Source organism: Lagopus leucura, unplaced genomic scaffold (assembly GCF_019238085.1).
Source record: "Lagopus leucura isolate 7727_CA_CO unplaced genomic scaffold, USGS_WTPT01 Super-Scaffold_100017, whole genome shotgun sequence".
In the NCBI taxonomy this organism is placed as follows: domain Eukaryota; kingdom Metazoa; phylum Chordata; class Aves; order Galliformes; family Phasianidae; genus Lagopus; species Lagopus leucura.
The window spans coordinates 6,771,816-6,791,603 of NW_024962271.1; the positions used below are offsets into that span (position 1 = coordinate 6,771,816).

The 19,788-nt window shown below is 40.8% G+C and overlaps 1 protein-coding gene across 1 annotated transcript in view; it reads left to right on the top strand.

The window, feature by feature from the left end:
• The first annotated feature begins 4,720 nt into the window (after nt 1-4,720).
• The window catches only part of LOC122183390 (transcription initiation factor TFIID subunit 4-like), a 133,206-nt gene continuing 118,138 nt past the window's right edge, over nt 4,721-19,788 (top strand). The window contains exons 1-4 of the mRNA XM_042877285.1: nt 4,721-6,068; nt 9,778-9,950; nt 18,160-18,297; nt 19,474-19,701. Of these exons, the coding sequence (XP_042733219.1) occupies nt 4,721-6,068; nt 9,778-9,950; nt 18,160-18,297; nt 19,474-19,701 (1,887 nt within the window). The remainder of the gene's footprint in view (nt 6,069-9,777; nt 9,951-18,159; nt 18,298-19,473; nt 19,702-19,788) is intronic.

Below are 19,788 nucleotides of genomic sequence, written 5' to 3' on the forward strand. Positions count from 1 at the left end.
TGCCTCAGAAGATTACTGAGACATTTCTCACAGTCTGGGAGCTCATCCAGGATCCAGTCACTTGTTGGGGTTATCTCACACTGTAACCAGCAGAGGCACACCCCGCTGATTTCAATGCTCCTCTTGGAGGTGATGGGGTGACTTCCCAGCACAGCTGATGGAAAACCGAAGCTGCCCTATTGAAAGGCAGACTCTGCGAAGTCTCAGGGAATTATAGGCACCATCATCAAAAATTAGTCCTGGCATCTCTGTGTGTGGATTAAGGTAAGAAAATTGAAGTATTGCTTGGGGGGTTGGGAGAGACCCTTGCACAAAGTATCACTGAGACATTAGTGCAAAGTGAGTGTGGAGTTGCGATCCATGATTCTGTAGTCCCATGAGGGACACAGCTAGAGATGGATGAAGCGAGAGACTAAAAGAATTGCAGGGAATCAGAGAGCCTGTAAGTGTAATGGCATGCCATGCTCAGAAGAGCGCTCACCAGTACAGACTCAGTTTTTCCAAGTCCCAAGCGTACGTGTGCAGTATCTCTGTGAGCACTGGACTTCACAGCACTATACTGGGAGGGGCTGGGAAGATGAGGAACAAAGAATCCAGGGAGAGTGGCGTGAAGAAGTCTCTGGAATTGTGCCTGAAGATAGGTGACAGGGATAGAGGGGACTGGAATAATAGCACCGCTTTTTAAGAATACTGAATTGAAACTAGGGGATAAAATAATCCCTGGACAGCTGTTACATATACCCAAAGCAGGGACTAACCTATTGCAGAGAGAATGATGAAACTAGGTATTCAGATACAAACTGTCTAATTGGGAAAACATTGTCAATGAATGTATTAACTGGAGCACACTATGGCTAGTAACAAGGGTCAGGTAAGTTATGAACCTGAAGTACACAGCCTGTGAGGAACCAGGGGAGGGAACAAGTTTTGGACAGTAGGGAATAAAAGATACGGAATTGCTTCTGCAAGTGTGCTCCTGTTTACAGGATACCCGCCATTGCAATTGTGAATAAACTTATTTGGTATGAGTCCTGGCCTTAGTAAATTAGTGCGATATTTCTCAGAGTGTGGGTGTTGGGGCTCCTCCAGCCCAGAGTGCCAGGAGTCTGAGCCTGCAGCTTGGAACCCCCTCTTTCCCTGCCTGAGCAGCAGGCATGGTGTGAAGCAGGTTGAGTGATTTATATGGTTTTGTTTTCTGTGGTGGGTTTTTTTTAATTTTTATTTTTTTTAGAGAGAGAGAGAGAAGCACCTATCACTGAATACTAAGCTTTCAAGCACCTTAATAAGTAATTCAGGATGCAGTCATTCACAGAGCTGCAGAGTGCTGAACAATAACTACTCAGCTTTGTTGTGCTCGGTGGGCAGTGCTGGTGGTCAGACCTGCCAAGCAGCACTCACTATCTCACTATCCCAACACACTCACAAATCCTAACTGCAGTATGGAATCATTTCCGAGAAAATAGCCTTTTTGTATAAGCAAGTAGAAAAAAACCGCACGATTTTGAGATTACACCTAACGTGTACATCTTATGTAATATTGTGCAGTAAAAATGAACTTACAGAAAAGGGTACTTAATAGATTTTGTTTCAGCAAGGGAACATCGACGTTACAGAGGTTTAGCAAGCACTTTTCTCAAGAAAAGGCTTCGAAACACAAGAGAAAGCCCAGATTTTCTGGAAGAGCTGAGATGTTTGTAAATAAGAGCTGTACTAGACTTCTGGAAACTTTATGCCAAGGTGGAACTGACAGTGAAGTCATGGAAGGTCTTAATGCCCTGCAGATATTACAACAATTCAATGTATTCTGAGGATGTTGTGGAGGATGCAAGAGGTGTGTGGCCATGTAAAGTCAGTAGAAGGCAACTGCTGAAATCAGTATCTGTAACTGATAAAGTTAAAGCGTTTGATAAGAAAAATAAAGATACCTTTCCCGTGATACTTTACAAGGCAAGAGAGAATCTTGCTGACCACTAGAGAATGGCCTGGAGCTGCTGCTCACTGTGTCAAAATAACAATGTCTTTTGGAGGAGGTGGAGTGCCTAACAGCCATCAAGAGGATCAGGTTGAGTGTATTACATTTTTCCTGCCTCCTTAATGAAGGAGATTAATGAGCTTCAGATATGGGTGGAGCTTAAGGGAGAGTAAGGAAAGCTTTGAAAGAGTTTTCAGGAAAGACCTGGCCTCTGACTGGAGATGCTGATCTAAGAGCAGAGAGGGGAGTCAGTGGAATACACTGAAATACATCTGCATTCCCCAGATCCCCATGTGGCTTTGCTTCTGGCCAATATCTATTTCAAACAAAAAAATAATTCAGGAAAGATTGTTTTTTAAAGAGGTATAATGAGGTGAGAACAGTGGTCTGTGACTTTCTAGGAGCTAAATATGTATGGAATAAAGTAATGAAGATGAAAGAGCAACAGATTTGTTCAGAAATGTTTTCTATACTTTTCTATGATGAAAAGTATGTAAATATTTTTAAAAAGCTTTTTTTTTAAATGATCAAAGAATGAATACAAAAGTTCACAGAGATCCTGTACTTCACTAAAACTCATGCTCCTTACATAGAAGTGCAAGCCCAGAGATAGATTCAGCAACAAGTTCATGTATATTCTTAACATTATTGCTTTCTGACTTGTGAAAAGTCTGATGTCTATCAGAGTAGATGGTGTTTTATTAAACAAAATATTCATTATACTTCCTTACTGCGTGTTTATGTATGTAAAATGGCTAAATTAAGAAGGGGTGAATGGGAAGAAATATGAATGATTTCATGTATTACAGATTATTCATCCTCAGATGTATTTAAGACTGTAATTAAAAGCAGGTCATTTTTGAAGTTTTGAAAGCTGTAGTGTAAATCATGGCTTGTAATTTTCTCCTTCCAGCTGAAAGATTTACTTTTTATCTTCTGAAGTTACGTAGCAATAAAGGTTTCCTCTAGGGTGCTTTTTATGGAGACACCAGTTTAATGGCATAGTGCAGTAGAAAAATGCATGCTGAAACATTTGTCACAGTCAGGACTAGTTGGAGGATGTGTCTAACAGGAAATTCTTTTCTAAAAACTGTGGAGACAGCAGTATGCAAACAAAGTGCAGGATAGGTCATAGTGAGCACAGAAAGCATGGACTCTTCTCTTAATTAAAAAAATAAGTAAAACATGGGACTCTGTACAAAGTAATACTGGATAGATGTTGATGTCTTGCAAACCCAAGTTAATACTCTTTATTTTTGTGCAAGTGCAAAGGTGATAGTACTATAATTAAATTTCCAGATAGAAACATTTGTTCAAAGTCCAAATCTCACCTGTAATATTCCATAGAAGCAACATTCATTTATTAACCAAAGTTTTGATTTGTACTTTTCCTAGGTACTCTTTCCTGAGTACTGTTTTTCATGTGTACTACTGTGCTTTTACATGCACTTACTGCACAATTTCCTATTTGTACATCCTGAGCACCTCTTGATGCTGCCTGTTCTTTTACTGGACACTGGTTTAACTTCAGGAGACATTTGAACTTCCTTCATTAAAGAAACACGATCTTGTTTGGATATTCTTAATGCATTTTAGATGTAGTTTATTTTGATTTATCATAAACCTGTTCCTAAAAGCATGAATGTACAATCTGGAAAAACTACCCTGAATAAAAATATGTAACCTGGATGGTAACAAGTGATTAGCAGCTTAGCCATGTGATTCCAGCCAGATCATATAGTGTATGGCTTTGGAGCTTGAGAATGGATTATCAGCTGTGTGTGTGGGTATAGTAAGACCATCACTCTTCTCTACAAGTTCACTTTATGCTTAGGTAGGTTATTCACTGATATGCATTTTTCAGTTTCGGGGAGAATCATAAAAAGAATCACCTGAAAAAATCAGAAAGTGAATCACCATTTCAGGCCACTGAGTAGCAGACCAAATTGATCCAACTTTGCTATCCATGCTATCATAGGTCAGCAGACAGCCACTGGAATCCAAGCTGTTCTCCACTGTCAGCTTGAAAAATACATGGTGGTTATCACTTGTGTGCGAGAACAGATGTAATGAGTCGTGGAAAGTGATTATACATGTGGGCAAAATCACTTTCTCTGCAGGTCCCGCGAAATAAACTGTTCTGTCATTTGTCAAAGAAATTACAGACTAGAGCTACCGTTTTCCTCTTGGAAATTTCCAAATGCACGAGGCAAGCAGTAATGGAAAAAGCGCATATAGAAAAGCAATGATAAAATCGCTAGAAACAGAATGAACAGCATCAAATTTCCAGTGGGGATGCTGAGGGAACAGCGTGAGGGCAGCTGCTGTGATGACGCACAGAGCATTCTGGTAACAAGCCTTCTGCTAGCAGTGCAATGCAGGAGTTTTGGACACAAAAGCTTTAAAGCAGACACAACAGCCTGCCCGCGTGACTTCCAGCAGCTTCAGTAGCACTTACGTTGCCGCCTTGGAAAAAATGCCTGCGTTGGGCTGCTGAACCCTTCTCGCAGCCTGTCTGCTTTCAGTTCTCGCTAAGAATGACCTGCTGCCTGGGATTGTTTTCACGAGGAATGAATGACTTGAAGGCAAAGCACACGGTTATAGCAGCTTTACAAACGCCAGGTAGCGCGATCGCACATTTCATTTCACAACGTGCAAACGCACAGCGCTCCGAGCCGGCTCGGCAGGCTTTCCCAACGCTCTCTGCCGGGCGTTAAAAACCCCTCACCGCCGAAGCGCTGCCGCCCGATGCTCCTTCACGCAGTACCCCTCCGCCCATACCGGGCAAGACACCAGGCCCTGCCCACGCCCTGCAGGCCAGGAGCAGCGGGAGCCCCGCGCATCTCGGCGAATGTTCCCCGGCGCCGAAAAGCAAGCTCGAAAGCGCCAAGCCTGACACTCCGCCCGCGCCCTGCGAGCGCCCGCCCCACGGCGGGGAGAGCAGGAAGGCGGCCCCTCCCAGCGTGCCCCGCGCGCGACAGAGGCCGGTGCGCCTGCGCGTTGCGCGGCCGGCTCCCACCTCAGCGCAAGATGGCGGCGGGCGCCTCGGATCCCCTGGAAGAGATGCTGCTCTTCTCCGAGGAGGTGGACGAGAAGGCGGTCAGCGACCTGGTGGGCTCCCTGGAATCGCAGCTGGCCGGCGGCCGGGGCTCGGCCGAGGCGCCCCAGCCCAGGACCTCCGCCCTGTCCCAGCCGCAGCAGCCGCAGCAGCCGCAGCAGCAGCAGCGCCAGGGCAGCCTGGCGGGGGGCGGCAGCCCCGTCCGGCAGCAGCAGGGGCACCCCGCGCCCCCCCCCGCTACCGGGGTGGAAGAGGCTGCGGCGGGCCGTCCCGGAGCCGCGGAGAGCCGAGCCCCCGCCCCGGGGCCGCTCCCGTCCCCGTCTCCCCCGGCGGCAGCGACGGCGGTAGCGGTGGCGGCGGCGGCGGGGCGGGGAGTGAGTGTAAACAGTAGTAGTGTGCAGCAATCACATGGAGCGGCTCTGCTCGGCGGCAGCCCCGCCGCCCCGGCCCCGCCGCAGCCCGCCGCGCCCCCGCCCGCCCCGCCTGTCAACAACCATGTGGCCGCCGGCGCCGGCTCCCGGGACACGGGCAGCCCCAGCCCCGGCCGCAGCCCGCCCGCCGTGGAGACGCCACCGCGCGACGAGGCCGTGGAGGGGAGCGGGGCGAAGGGCGGCGGGCGGGCTGCGACGGAGGGAGCCGACGCCGCCGAGCCCGCGCCGCTGCCTGGCGAGGCGGCGCCCAACGGGGAGGGCGCCGGGGGCCGGGCGGCGGCGGTGCCGCCAGTCAGCGGCCAGCAGAGCCCGGCCGGCAGGGAAGGCGGCGCGGCGCAGCCCAAGCCCGCGCACGGCCCTCAGCCCGCAGTAAACGCACTTGGCAACTCCGCCAGCCCCGCGCCCGCCGCCACCCCGCCGGGACCGGGCTCTGCTGCCAAACCCGCGGGCGTCGCCAAGCCGGGCGCTGCCCTCCCTGCCGCTTCGCAGGCGCTGTCGCCACGGCCCGCGCTGGGTGCTGCCCCGAGGCTGGTGGCCCCGCAGCTGATCGTCAGGCCGCCGCAGCAGACCACCATCCAGCTGCCGCCGGGCTTCACCATCCCGCCCGGTAAGTGGGGCGGGCGGGGCGGGCGCGCGGCTCTGCTCGGCCTTTCTCTGACGGAGGTTTTTCAAAGTTGGCGTTTTCCCGCTGCTCCGCATGTTGCGAGCCAAAGGACGGGCGCCCGTCTGAGAGCGAGTCCTGGCCGACTGGTTGGCGTGAGCGAGGATGTGGTTGGCTTAGGGTGCTTTGCTGCTGGTGCAGAGTAGTTGTGCCTCTTGTTTGGCGAGTACTTGTTTCCTCTCGTTGAGAGAGTGATGGTCACGGTAAGTATTTTGTAACGGTGTAAAAACAGCTGTGCAGAACAATCTGGAATGCGTTAACCAGGAATCACGTCTCTCTTGAAGTGCTCTGCAGTCTGCTGTACTCTTGATGTGGAGAAAAGTTTTCTGTTTGCAGGGAATGCCTTCTGATGGGCACCGGGTGACCATGTCCACTAAGCAGTTTGGTTTAATGTAAAGTTCTTCTTTTTGGTGTGTGTGACGGTGTCACTCCTTGCTGGGTACTAACAGCCTTGCCATCACTGCATTTTGTTTCCAGCCCTGAAGAAGCCCCCGTGTCCTGCTTGTTCCCTTCTTAGTTTCTTGGTGTTGTTTTGTAAAAATGCAAGTTTGGCTGATGAATCAAAGCAGCACCTCTCCATCCTGGTAACTCCTACTTCACAGCGTATTGCCTTACCTAAACGTTCCCAGGGTCGCAGGCTGTGCTCCCATGCTTAGATTGCAACAAGTTGCTAAGTTAGTTACAGATCTAGGAGATGAATTGACATTTAATTTTTTCCTTTTTTTTATTTTTTTTCTATTTATGTTGACAGTGTGATACTACCTGTAGTTACTGATGTAATCTGAAATGGTTTATTTCTTTCACCATGTTTCTTTTAATAACTGTTTTTTGTTAGCCAAGATAAATAGAGCAAAATGCAATAGAAGCGTGCTTCTGAGTGTGCTTTAGTAGCTCTTAGTAGCTGTGTATTTGACTGCAGCTTATGAAACTCCTGCTCCAAATTTTGATGCCCCAGTTGGATAAAGCTCAGTGGTTTCATGAAGACCCGACTAACTCAAAACTAGTAAGGGGTTAGTTTAAAAATGCATGACTATATTCCAATTATATTGTTAGCTTTAGCCATTGACTTCACATTTTTAATATGCTTGATAAATAGTGAATACCTATGATAAGTTGTAGCATGACTTTGTATGAAGTTTCTGCAGTTTATTGCCTTTGTTCTGCTATGTAGTTTTTAAATAGAAGGGGAAAACAGAGTCCTTGAAAGCAATCTTGTCAGAGGTTTAGAGACAATTCTGGAAATAATAGTGTGGAAAATGTATCACTTGAATTTAATTTTGTTACTAGATAGCTTGAAATCCATTAAATTTGCATTAACAGAAGGATAGCATGTTGGAAGGGTAAGAGTAATTCAGAAAATACGTTGTTGTTTTTGATTAATTACTCCTTAAGTTTGTGCATCATTATTAAATGATATTGAAACTCTCCTATTGTGATATTCTGCCTAATGCAGAAGTTTAGAATGAGTTTATTTTAGCAAATAATACTGATTAGCATACAATACCAGTACCAGTTCTGGCACTTCATACCAGCTCATGAGTTGGATCCTTTCGTGGCTGACAATAAGGAAAAATTAATTGCCTTGTTTAACTCAATTATGAGAATCTGACCACTTCCTGCATGCTGCAAAATGAAAGAATTTTCAAGTCCTCAAAGCTGGATGAAAATATAAAATTGCTGCACGAACACGTATGCATCTGTAGAAGTAGTTATATCTGCAGATTGTATTGAAACCGTGTGGCATGCATTGCAATTAATTTGTCCATTCTGTTCTTTTTTTTTTTTAAATTCAGATTGAATTTTACAAGGTTGAAGAAGTAATTAACAAGACAGATGTGAATTGGTGTAATGCCAATAGAATGTGTATTTTTTTTGTGTGTGTGGTATGCATTATCCTCTAAGGATTTTTGCATTAGGTTCACGATGCTCACAGGAATGTATCCGTTCTGCACATTGGAGCAATTATTAATATTTGTTTGTCCAGAACAGCAGATATTGAGTACATCTTCTGCTTATGGGGTTTTCTACAAACCGTTAGGTCTGGTGCTGGAAGGGCTAATGCTCCTAGAAAGTTATCTTTTCAAGATTTGTTGTTGTTGTTGCTGCTAAGCTCTTTTAAAAATTACTCATCCAGGCTGTGAGAGAGATGTGATCGTATCCTTTGGATGAGGTCCTCGCAGTAGCTCTGTATGCTTTTTACCTTAAAGCTTGATTCCCACAGCTCTTCAGTTCCTAGTGGCAGAAATGTGTTTTCTGTTTGTGATTTTTGTAGTGAAGGTGGCTGGGAGGATCCAGGACTCAGTAAGTGAGGGCTTCTATTGGAGCTGCAGTTCAGTTGTGTTCATCATGGGACTGGGCTCTGTGTTTCTATGTCAGAGACTGAAAGAAAGGTATAGACTGCTTCTGAATTTGGTCACTTGCTGGATATAATAGTGCTCAATATGTTTCAAAATCTATTTACTGAGGTTTTTTGTTTTTCTGGGAAGCTAATACTTACAAGTGAGTGTATGTTTTTACTTTATTTATTTTCCCTTGCAAAGTTATAAAATGCATATGAAGAAATCTGTACATACAGATAAGTTTCAGGAACAACGTCTCCTGGCTCTGTTGTCAGCAGAGTGAAAGAGATTTCCTAGAAAGATTTTCCTGAAAGATCTGTTCCTTCTTGATAGTACACTGTATCCTACTCTCATCTAGGTCAGATTATTGGAATGTATTCTGAGACTAACTTGAAAATTCTTTTACATATTATATCTGGAGAATGGCTTCTTAATTCTGACTGAACTAGAAAAAGCAGATTACATGCTTGCAGTGACCTGGAATAAGTGTAAATGTCCAGGTGATTCAGGGGCCAGCTGAGCCATTGGGAGCTCCTTTTTGACCTGCTGATAGTGGAAAACCAGGACAGTTACAGTAAGGGCAAGTCTGGATGGCACCGAATGGATGTGTAGAAGGGCTTTTATTTGTGAAGCGTATTATGAGAAAATAAAAGTATTTTCATTTACATCCAGAAAGTACTCTGTTCATTTAAAACAATTCCTTGGAATTTTTCCTCAAGCACCCGTGCTTCTAATTGTGTTGGGCCTGTGGGTGTGATAGTATTTTTCCTTCATCCCAAACCTCCCAGTACAGTGATGGTAAGTGCTGAATAAATTAATGTGTCAGAGCTCAAACATTAACTAGATCTCAAATACTGTATACTCAGAAATGTGCCTGGCTTAATGTTTGCATCCACACGTTCCCTAACGCTGTTGTTTTAGTAAAGCTCTCATGTCATTGTCCCTGGTATGTGCAAACTGAATGTTGTTCTCAGCAAGTAGACTGTTGTTATAGTTTACTCTAGTGACTGTTTCTTTCGAGTTTTGTTCTCCAAACCTTAGCTACACTTCTGTGCATCACTGCACACCTGTATGCTCAAGTTACCATTTGTTTTGGTCACTGTAAATTATAGGTGTTTGAATTTCAAACTAGCTTGAGTAGTTTTTGTTTGCTGGTGGAAGTTCCTTTTCTTCATTGAAGTAAAATCTCATATTGCACCCCAGTAAAAAAGAAAGGTACAGAATAAAGAAAAAGGGACAGTACTATTGTTGTTCTTATTCTATATTTCATAGTTACGTGATTCCTTATAATTCGTGTTATTCTTTATTCTCACTAGGCATGGTCTTGGTGCGCACGGATGCTGGACAACTTGTGATGGTACCTCAGCAGGCTCTAGCCCAGGCACAGATGCAGGCTCAAGTGCAGACCCAGGGACAAGGTCCTGCCAGCATTTCGCCTCGACTTTCAGTGCCCACAAGTGGCCCAGTTTTTCGCCTAACAACAACTCAGGTATGTCTGGCTCGATTTCACCTTGCTTTTGTGTGTTTCGTTTTCCTCTGTCTTGTACATTATTGGTTCTTTGGCAGATGTGCTTCCTGTGCATACACTTTTTTTTTTTTTAATTGACAACCAAGAAATACTTATTCAAATACAGTTCATTTTCAGTGGCTTGAATTTTTTTTTTCTTTTTTTTTTTTCCAGAAAAGTCTACATTGCAGGTTTGCTCAAGAGCCTTTTTGGGCTTTGAGTTCATTGGAGGTCAGAGGGCTCATCTTAGACAGAAATTAGTTTGGAATGTGTGCCACTGACTAGTAAATGACTTTGTTCCCTCTCTGAGTCATTGTGATATTCCAGCATAGTGATGGATGTGATCACTAGAAATTAGAAAAGAGAAAGCAAAGCGTGTTCTATGCCAGAATTCACAGTAGTTACGTTTTTGTAGTATACTTTATCTGGGAGAAAGATTTGATTCCTCTGGTTCGTTTCTGTTTTATTTTCAAGGATGAAAGTGTGGAATTTGTTTATTTATTTATTTTAAATTACTTTGTAAAGTTTTTTTTTGTTTAAAATTCTGTAAGGATGTTGTTCAGCTTCAGACTATGTATGGCCAGTCTTACTAGAATGTAGAGGTAAGCATCTTCAGATGTATAGGGCTGTTGTGCTATGATGATTACAGACAGAGTGAAAGGTAGCTTTGCCTAAGTTCATTGCTTATAAAAGAGATAACTCTGAAAGTAGGTGAAAAATATGCCCTTAGAATTTTTGATTGATTGTTGTGTATCTTGCTTGAAATATCTTAAATATGTATATTCATATTTGATTGCTGTCCCATTATATGCTTTGTGTTTTACATCATGTTTGTAGTTTAAGAAATTGTTTAGTTAAAAACTAAAAGCAGTGGTAAATTTTTCAGAAGAGAAGGAAGTCAGAATAGAATTGCATAATTGAAAATGAGGCAATCTAAACCATAGAGTAGCCAGGTAAAATGCAAGTTTTAGATATGAATGTAATAGGAATATTGTGTAGCTCAACAGAATGTATCTCAAGAAGAGATAAAAGCCTGGAAACATTTGAAAAACTTTGTGCTGCCAGAAAAAAGATAAGCACAGTATTAGATGGAATATTGTAAAAGAACTCTGCAGAAAGGGCAGCTGGTTAATATCTAAATTTGTGAGATCTGGAAGGCTAAGAAGATTTGTAAAAATCCTTCAGAGATAAATATGAGATGTCAGGAATAAACACAGTGACAAGCCTATATTGATTTCCAGGTGTTTTTTTGTTTGTTTTTTTTTTTTTTTACTGATTTGACACAAAGAGAAATCTGGACAATGTTCATTATTTAGTTTGTGTGTCCGTTATTGGTTGTTTGCTTTCTTGTTTTGTTTGTTTGCTTTTAAAATAAATGCATTACTTCTTTATTACTGACTACGAAAGAACATACAGCACACACTCTAGCAACGGATTCTGAGATGAGTGTATAGCATAAATGCATAACAGATCATGGGGTGGGACTGCACCAAGAATATGACCTCAGTCTGTTAAAATGAGTTAGGTTTAGTTGGTTTGGTTTCATACTGTAAGTTTTCGTGCAACTTTAATTGCTGTGGGTAGCATTCAGAATTAAAATTCAGAGTGGAAGCATTCATAGGAAATTACACATTAAGAAATAGTCTGTTATTTGAGAACATGTGAGGAGAACATCTTTATTGTACATAGAATTTTATGACAAAAATGCAGTTCTGCTTGGCTGCCTGTGTTCAGTCTTTATTAGAAGGTTGGAATTTGTATGTGTGCACAACAGATGTTGGGAGTTGATCATATTGGCCTCAGGCAGGTGTTCTCCAGTTATATGAAGCTGTTAAGATTGTGGAAATAGTGTAATCTGACGTGCTGGGTTTTTGTAAATATTAAGCTCTGAGAATACTGCATGTTTGTGTGGTGGTAGAGATGCTAAAAATCTGAGGGAGCTAGTTCTAGTATTAGGATGATGTAGTGTAGTGTCCAGTGATAAATACTACGCTAAGTTTTTGGAAGTGTCAGTTGTTTGAGTAGTCATTCTGGTTAGCCAAGAAAAAGGATGAAGTGCTAAAATGCAGAGTTGTATGTACTGAAAAAGCATTCATCCAGTGAGTTAGTACTCAAAGCATTTTCTAGGATACCAGCTCTTACTACAAAGAACGTGTTAGTCAATGTCTACTTCATAGCTCCTGTTTGCTTTTCTTTAGTTTGTACTCATTTCTAGCCAGTGTCAAATACCAGCTCAGTAATTGTTTTCAGTGTTACTGATGTAATTTCTATGTACACTTTAAATAATTATATTAAGGAAGTATGCTAGGAGCTACGTAATTAGATGTAAAATAAGGGTTATTAAATTATCTCACAAAGAAATGGTAAAATCTGGTAGTTAGCTTTGGCATCTCATTGAGTGCTGTGAGTGAGAGGTGCAGAATATAAAAGGAACAACTTTAAAAATAACAAGAAAGATGGTCTGCAAAACTAACAGAGTGTGTCTGTGAAATTTGAAGCTCCGTGAATCTCCTTCCTCTCTCTCTCTCTCAAAAAAAAAGGTGGGGAAAATAAATAAATGTTTTAAGTGTTCTTAAATCAAATTGACTTAATCAATACATACAGCTATACAGACTCTGGGCTACTTCTTTAGCCTGGTAACGCATCAAGGTATCCTTCCTATATCCCAGGACCATTATTTGATAGATCTTCTCCCTGTTGTTTGTGAGGGAAAATTCCTGTGACTTCAGCAGCTGTGCTTCCATCCAGAACAGTCTATGAGGAAAGAGCCAACTTTCTGTAGGAGCAGCAGAAGAAAGCATAGTTTAATTTCCCTCAGGATTTAGCATATGAGCTTAGCATAACTCTTTCCTTTGATTAAAAAACAAGCATGTGTTGCCTTGCTGAAGGCTCAGAGCTCAGATATCTCCATGTAAGAGTATTTTCTTCCCCGGGTAGAAAAGTAAGCATTGTGATTGCCGTGTCAAACAGAAAAGTTCGGGAAAATTGAGACACATGAATTCCCATTCATCCTACGATAATCTCTTCTTTAACTGTGCAGTGAGTTGCAGTCTGTGATAAATGCACAAAGATAAAAGCATCAGCTAGACCAGGCACACCATTACTGCAATTACTGTTGCACTGCAAACCTAAATTTGGTGTTTCTTTCCTCTGGGGTGCTTGGCTATTTAAGTTACTTCTTTTGATTATAGTGCCTTGATTCCATTTCTGTTAAAATTCTGCAAACTGACAAATTAGATAAGCGAGTACCTTGTAGGAGAGGTTCTGCATTAAACTAATGCAGGGCTTAAAGGCTGTAGAGTATGGGAGAGTCACAAAAGCATGCGCAACGTTTGGAGGGCGGTCAGAAGTAGTGGAATGGATTCAGGCTGAAGAATCAGTATTTGAAAATAATAGAATAGTACGGAGAAAGCAGTTGTGGAGACAAGTACATGTAATACGAAGATATGTGTAATATTTCAGTGATCTTCTAAATTGGCATCTATGTGGCTTCTTTAAGTAAGAATTCAACAAAAGCTTGAAATTGTACATTAAAATAATTTCAGTTCAGGTCTATGATAAGGTTATAGATGACTGTGAGAGGGATAGGGGGATATTAACTACAGCTAACTACATTTTTTTAAAAAAAATAGGGAAATTATATGTCCAAATATTCAGATGTAGAAGAACAAAACATTTTTTGGTTTAGGAATACAATTCATCTTGTAGGTGTAGCTAGCAGAACCTTATCTTGTTCAAATACCTCATGTTTTACCAGGAAGAACTTATCTTATGAAGGATTATTATGAACTTTTGATGCATTAAGAAGTTACACTTAGTGAAGACTTGAAAAAAAAGAAAGTGAAGACTTTCTCACTGATAATGCTTGTTTGAAGAAAGCATTTAACAAGATGATAAATTTATAGTGAATGTTGGTTTGAATTAACAGTGAATAATTTTCTTTGAATTTTTTATTTCTACACATTTGTTTTAGTTTCCTTTTGGTTTTGATCAAAATCATTTTTTTCTGCATATTAAATCATTAACATTGGCAGAACTGCACCTGCTGTATGACCTTAGTTAAAACAGCGTGTGAAGAATGAGCTATTATTTGATGGAACCTCAGTTGTCTTAGAAAAAAAGTTTGCTATAGAGTCTTCTACTACAAGTAGATCAAAAAAGCACAGGTTTACTTGCATCCCTATATGTATTCTTCAGAGATGAAGACTTTGCAATTATTATTCAGTTTGTGTTACACTTTTGCCTCCATATCTTGTTTGGAAGCCTGTGCTTCTAAAATTATGAAAAATGAGTAGGTGCTGCCATCTAGTTTTTCTCTGGTGAGTTTCTTTTGTTTATCTACGCTTTTCATTTGTATAGCTGATGGGTTTTCATGCTTTTGATGTGGCACATACTTGTTTGCTGGTTTTCAGAACCCATTAGTTTAATTTTCATAACCAAAAAAGGAGAAACATAAATTTTTCAATTAAAATTATTTGAAGTCAGTTACAAAATTAAAGTGCTTCTGGACAGCAAAAAGAAAGAAGTGAGCATCATATAGAGAAGAGCAGCATTAAGCAGCAGCTTGGCCTTCACCATCGTAAGTTCTGAAATTGTTAATGTTTGAGAAACTCTTCTTGCTAAAGCTGAGCCTTTCAAGTCCGAGATGGTTCTGGTGATACACTGTGCCTGTATTTGTATTTCTGTTCTTTTACAATTTTGACATTTTTTTTCTGGTTTGTGTATTTATTTTTTCTGTTTTTCATATCCTTCCTGTTTCCCTGATAAATGCTTGTTTTGCCTCTTTGAAGTAAATTGTAAGCAAATTGAAAAATCTTTGTTGTTTCCTGAAGCGCATTAACTTTATTATCACATCAGCTATCCCATAGTATTTTTGTACAGATAGTTTTGAGGCTTGTTCCTCTCATACAGAATTCTGGAAAAGACATTTGTGTTAGCAGGGCAGGTTGAAATGCTGATACCTTGGCTGTGCTTCAGCCACAAAACCATTTTCCTTCCACACATTCTACTGCTTACCTTTTGTAGTGTTAACATACAATTTTTCAACTTCTTGAAGTATCATGCCTATAGCACTCCCAATCATTAGTAAGGCTTTAAAATTAAGCTTGCAAAGATTAGGAAATGCTGAATTCCTGAGCAGTGCAGTAGTGGCTCCCATATGCACGTGCTTTGTACTACATGATCACGTTACTATTTTTCTTAATTTTTAAAACATTCAACAACCTTGTGAAGAATTATGTGATATTTTCTTCCTTAACTGTTCCGTGGATTGCTTCAGGCTTATTTGCTGCTCAGTTTCTAAGCATCTTTTTGAAGTGGGTATTAATAACTAAACAGGTTTTTTTTTTGCAATGCTTACCCCTACAATAACTTTCTCAACAATACAGTCGAGGGGACTATTAGCCTCTTTTTATAAGTAGAAAATAAAGATATTAAGTGAATAATTAAATATACTGGTTAACTTTTTGTGTTTGTTTTGCCTTCGTTGTCTCCAGCTGTAGCCATGACCACACCACGTCACTGACTCTACTTTCCAAGTTGCACACTCATGTGTATGGCATAGGAGAATTCACATTAGGTTATCTGTATTTGCATGCAATGGAATATCTGTGTGCTAGCACAAACTCTGTGCCACTCAGGTAGAAGTAGAGTCTAGCCTTAGGGCCAAAATTTTACCCACCAGATTCTTTGGTTTGCTGTGCCTCTCCTCATGCCCTCCTTACCTTTTGTGTTTTTCTTTCTTCCCTTCTTTTTCTTTCTTTTTTCTTTTAAATGCACTCCAGCAGTGGTGTCAGGTGAGGCCTGTGTCCCTTGGCAGTGTTCCTTAATGCTGGCACCCTGAGTGTACATCAGTAGGTGGCACAGAACACAACTATGCCACCAACTTTTTTCCAGAGGTTTACTGACATCAGTGTACTAACCTGTGGCAGTTTGAATGGCCTTGATTTTGAAGAGCTGCAGATACACAAAGTAATCCCCAAAGTTTGTGTTGTCCTGCCTAAGCACTGGCAAATATTTCCTGTGTATTTCAGTGTAGTTTTTCCGTATTCATGTGGCCTGCTTTTTCAAGTGCATCGTTTTGATTATTCCTTCAAATATAACAGTGGCTCACTTGTGCACAGCAGGTACAAAGCAGTTTGTTCCTGTTTATGCCTCAAGCTTTGCCTTGCCACTTTTGTGTCCAGAGAGCTGGTGAGAAGGTCTACATAAGAAAGTTATTTAAGCAGTGAATTTGCTGTACCCAGAGTAATTCCACACTGGCTCCTTCCAAGAACGATTACAATGTGCACTGACTGCTGCTGTGGAAGTGAAGTAACTGACTTGTGCAGACAGAAAGAATCTTGGGACATCCATCCTCCATGCTGGCCAGATCCATTTGAAAGCCATGCTTCCAGATCTGCACTGCGCTGTGCCCTGCTTAGAACAGTTAACCTCTTTGCGTGCAAAGAGCCAACTCATGTCTGCGTATGAAAGGCTATCTTAAGTATTCTGAAGTGTCCCTGTGGAGATTTGTATTGGAGTATTCATTCATGTCCTGGTTTCTTTGCTTGTTAATTTACAGGTGCCGTGGAAAGGCCTTTAAAACATTGCATTTATATATTTAGGAAGAACAAAATACATGATGCATCTGTTAAAAAAGTAATACACCTACATTTGAAAATATATCCCTTTCTTGGTCTTGGTTAGTAATTTTGGAATTTAATTACTCTCGTACCAAACCATAGCAGTTGTTCTTTAAATGTCATTACAAAATCTTTTATGTTATGATTTTCTTATACAGCATTGATAATTTTTGTGGGGGTTTTTTTCCCTCATATATTTCCCTTGACTTTTATTTACAGTTTTCCCTTAATAGAAAATACAGCTGATAGCTTCTAAATTTTGTGATCATTTTACTAGATCTTGTTGATGTGTTTGTATTGGGAGTTCTTATGGTGTCTTCTGGCAATTTATAATTGTCATTTTAATACAATTTTCATGATGCTTGCAAATAATATAAGGAAATTCTAATGTTTCTGATCCACTCATTTCACATTTGACTTTTTAATGTATTTGAGATTTGGAACCATGGTTGTAAAAAGTTGCATTAATTTCTTTGCAGTAGTAAGGCTTTTTCTTCAAGTCCAACTCATTAATAGATTTTATGGCAACTTTGTATGAAAAGCTATTATCACTAGTGATTTTTAAAATAGGATGCATTTAGTCTTAGCATTTCACAGCTGGCTCATGTGGTCTGGCACAATGGAGAATTGTGTATGGAATATGTTGCAAACTTAGGTAACACACTATTATGGTATACAAATTTCGTGTTTTAATTATATGTGATTTTTTTTTTCCTAGAGTATATTCTTATGCTGAATTGAGAACATTTATTAATTGAGGAAAATTCTGTAGCGAGTAGTCTGAGCTATGTATGTATTTACAGAGTTCTGACTGCAGATCTTTCTTGGAACTGAGTGATGTCAGAAGTTTGCCTGGTTATCTCCCTTCTTTGTAAATCTCCACTTCTGTAAGCAGTCACTGACAAGAAGGGGGCTGACAGCATAGGGATTTTAGCTCAGAAACTGATCATAAGCAAATGAACAAGATATGCAGGATTCATATTTATAATTGCAAGCATTTATAAATGCTTCAGGTGCATATAGTTTCATGTGACCAGCGAAATTGAAGCTAGTGGTCTTTTGTACACTTGAGAAAAGAAATGCGGCATTTTAAATCCTAAGAAGCATTTATGATAATTCTTCTACACAGACACACAATTCTACCTATTTGTGATGATGCTGTTTATTGCCTCTAGGCTACCTTAGCATGGAAGAAATCCAGACTCGAGAGAAAAATCTTGAGAGCTATCCAAACAAACAAAGCAAAACAGAAATTAACAACAAAAAAATTGCATTTTTTTTCCTGAGATATTAGGTAGATTTTTAAACTTTATTTATTCCCCCAAGTACAGAAGATAGATATTCAGTGTTGCTGGACTGATGGTATTTGCCTGAAAATATATATTTTTTTTTCTGTCTAAACTTTTCCCAGTATTAATTTCCCTTCAGAAGAATTCATAGAAAAAGCAAATGTGTATATAAAGAACCAATATGTGCTCCTGCCAATTAGAAACTCATGTATTGATGAATAATTACATGTAAATATTACATATAATTAATGATTAAATTGCTAATTTTTCTTTTATTAGCAACCAACTTCTGTAGCCACATCTACTGTTCGCCTTGGACTTCCAGTGCAAGCCAAAGTTGTTCAGTCAACTGCAACACCTGTTAGTGCTACAGCTGCTGCAACTCTGCCAGGAGGCTCTATTCTTTCACATACCACAGTAAGTACTGAGAATATAAAAAGCAAAAGATGGAATAAGAAGTTTTGTTTGTAATCATTTGGTTTTCCTAATGTGAATTTTAATGAGAAATGTTAACGTGTTTATTTTTATCACAAGCATAAAAATCAGTAGTGAATCGATCATCTGTCTGTTTTATGCAGGTGTTGGATGATAGCCTGTATTTTATTTTGTTGTTTCCTAGCTAATAGAAAACAAAAGGGTAGTATAATTTTTTTTTTTTCTTTTTTAAAGTAAAAAAATCAGTTGGGCTCTTTAGTATTGTTTCAGTGGTGGACTCATAGCACTAGGTTTGTCCCCTGTCGAGAACTGTGGTGTCTATGACTGCGTGGACACCACTGCCATAGTGTACACCATGTATTGCAGTGCATGTGCCTGGGTCAGCTTGTTCTGTGTCTGTGCCAAAACTCTGCAGGTAGGTTGGATCAAGAAGTTTTAATAGGTTCTGCTCAGCATGCTATGCTGCCTGGCTGAGCTCTCTAGTTTCTGCAGTGCCATTTGGTGTGTCAGTTTGAGACTTCTTGGCACTGGGAAAGGTGGCATATTTAGTCAGATCATGTCAGTGCTGAACTGGACTGAGCGTGTGTGTATGTGGTCCTCTGTTCAGCCTGATAAGCTTTCCAGCCTTCTAAGATTGAGGACAGTGCAGCAGGATCTTTACATACGGCCAAGCTACAGAGACAGTTCTGTTTGCAAAGGCTAAAGCGCATATGCAGCCCTTGTGCTCAAATTAGGTTGTGAAACTGTGGTGATGCATTTGTGTAATCTGGATCTGAGCTGTAACTGTAGTGTAGAGCATTGTAAGCTTGATGACATGGCAATGGATCGTTGGAAATTGTCTTGTTTGTGTCAAGGGACAAATCTACAAAAAGTTGAGGTGAAGAAGTAACATCAGAACAATCATCTTAAAGGACTGGGTAATAAAAACTCATTTTTAGTTGTACATTGATTTTTGTAATAAAAAGAAATTTAGATGAGATTGACTTCAGTGTGGTTAAATGGTAACAAAATTAGAGTTATAATGAAGTTAACATTTTTATTTTGTCAGTAAAGGTGTATTTGAAAGGAAATACATTTTTTGGTCAGACTTCTAAGAACTTTGTGGTTGGGTGAAAGATTTAAAAGAATGACCTGTTTTCCAACCTAAAATACTCATAGGTATCAGTAGGTACAACAAATGCTCAAAATTTGTTCAAGACTACAGTATCAACGGGAACACCAACATCTCAACAGCCTGCAGTAATTACTGGTGGACAAACTCAATCTGCAGCACAAAACCAGAGTCAGCCTCGGCTCCCACTTCCACCTCATACAACAGCACAAGTGCCAGCACAGCCCCAAGTCATACCAAGCTCTCCTGTACCTGGAACTACAGTTGTATCACAGGTAAGTATTAAAATATTAGTCACTTGGTTTTCTTAGTATTTTATGAACTACTTGGATCTATTCAGAAGTGGAAAATTCCATGCAAGC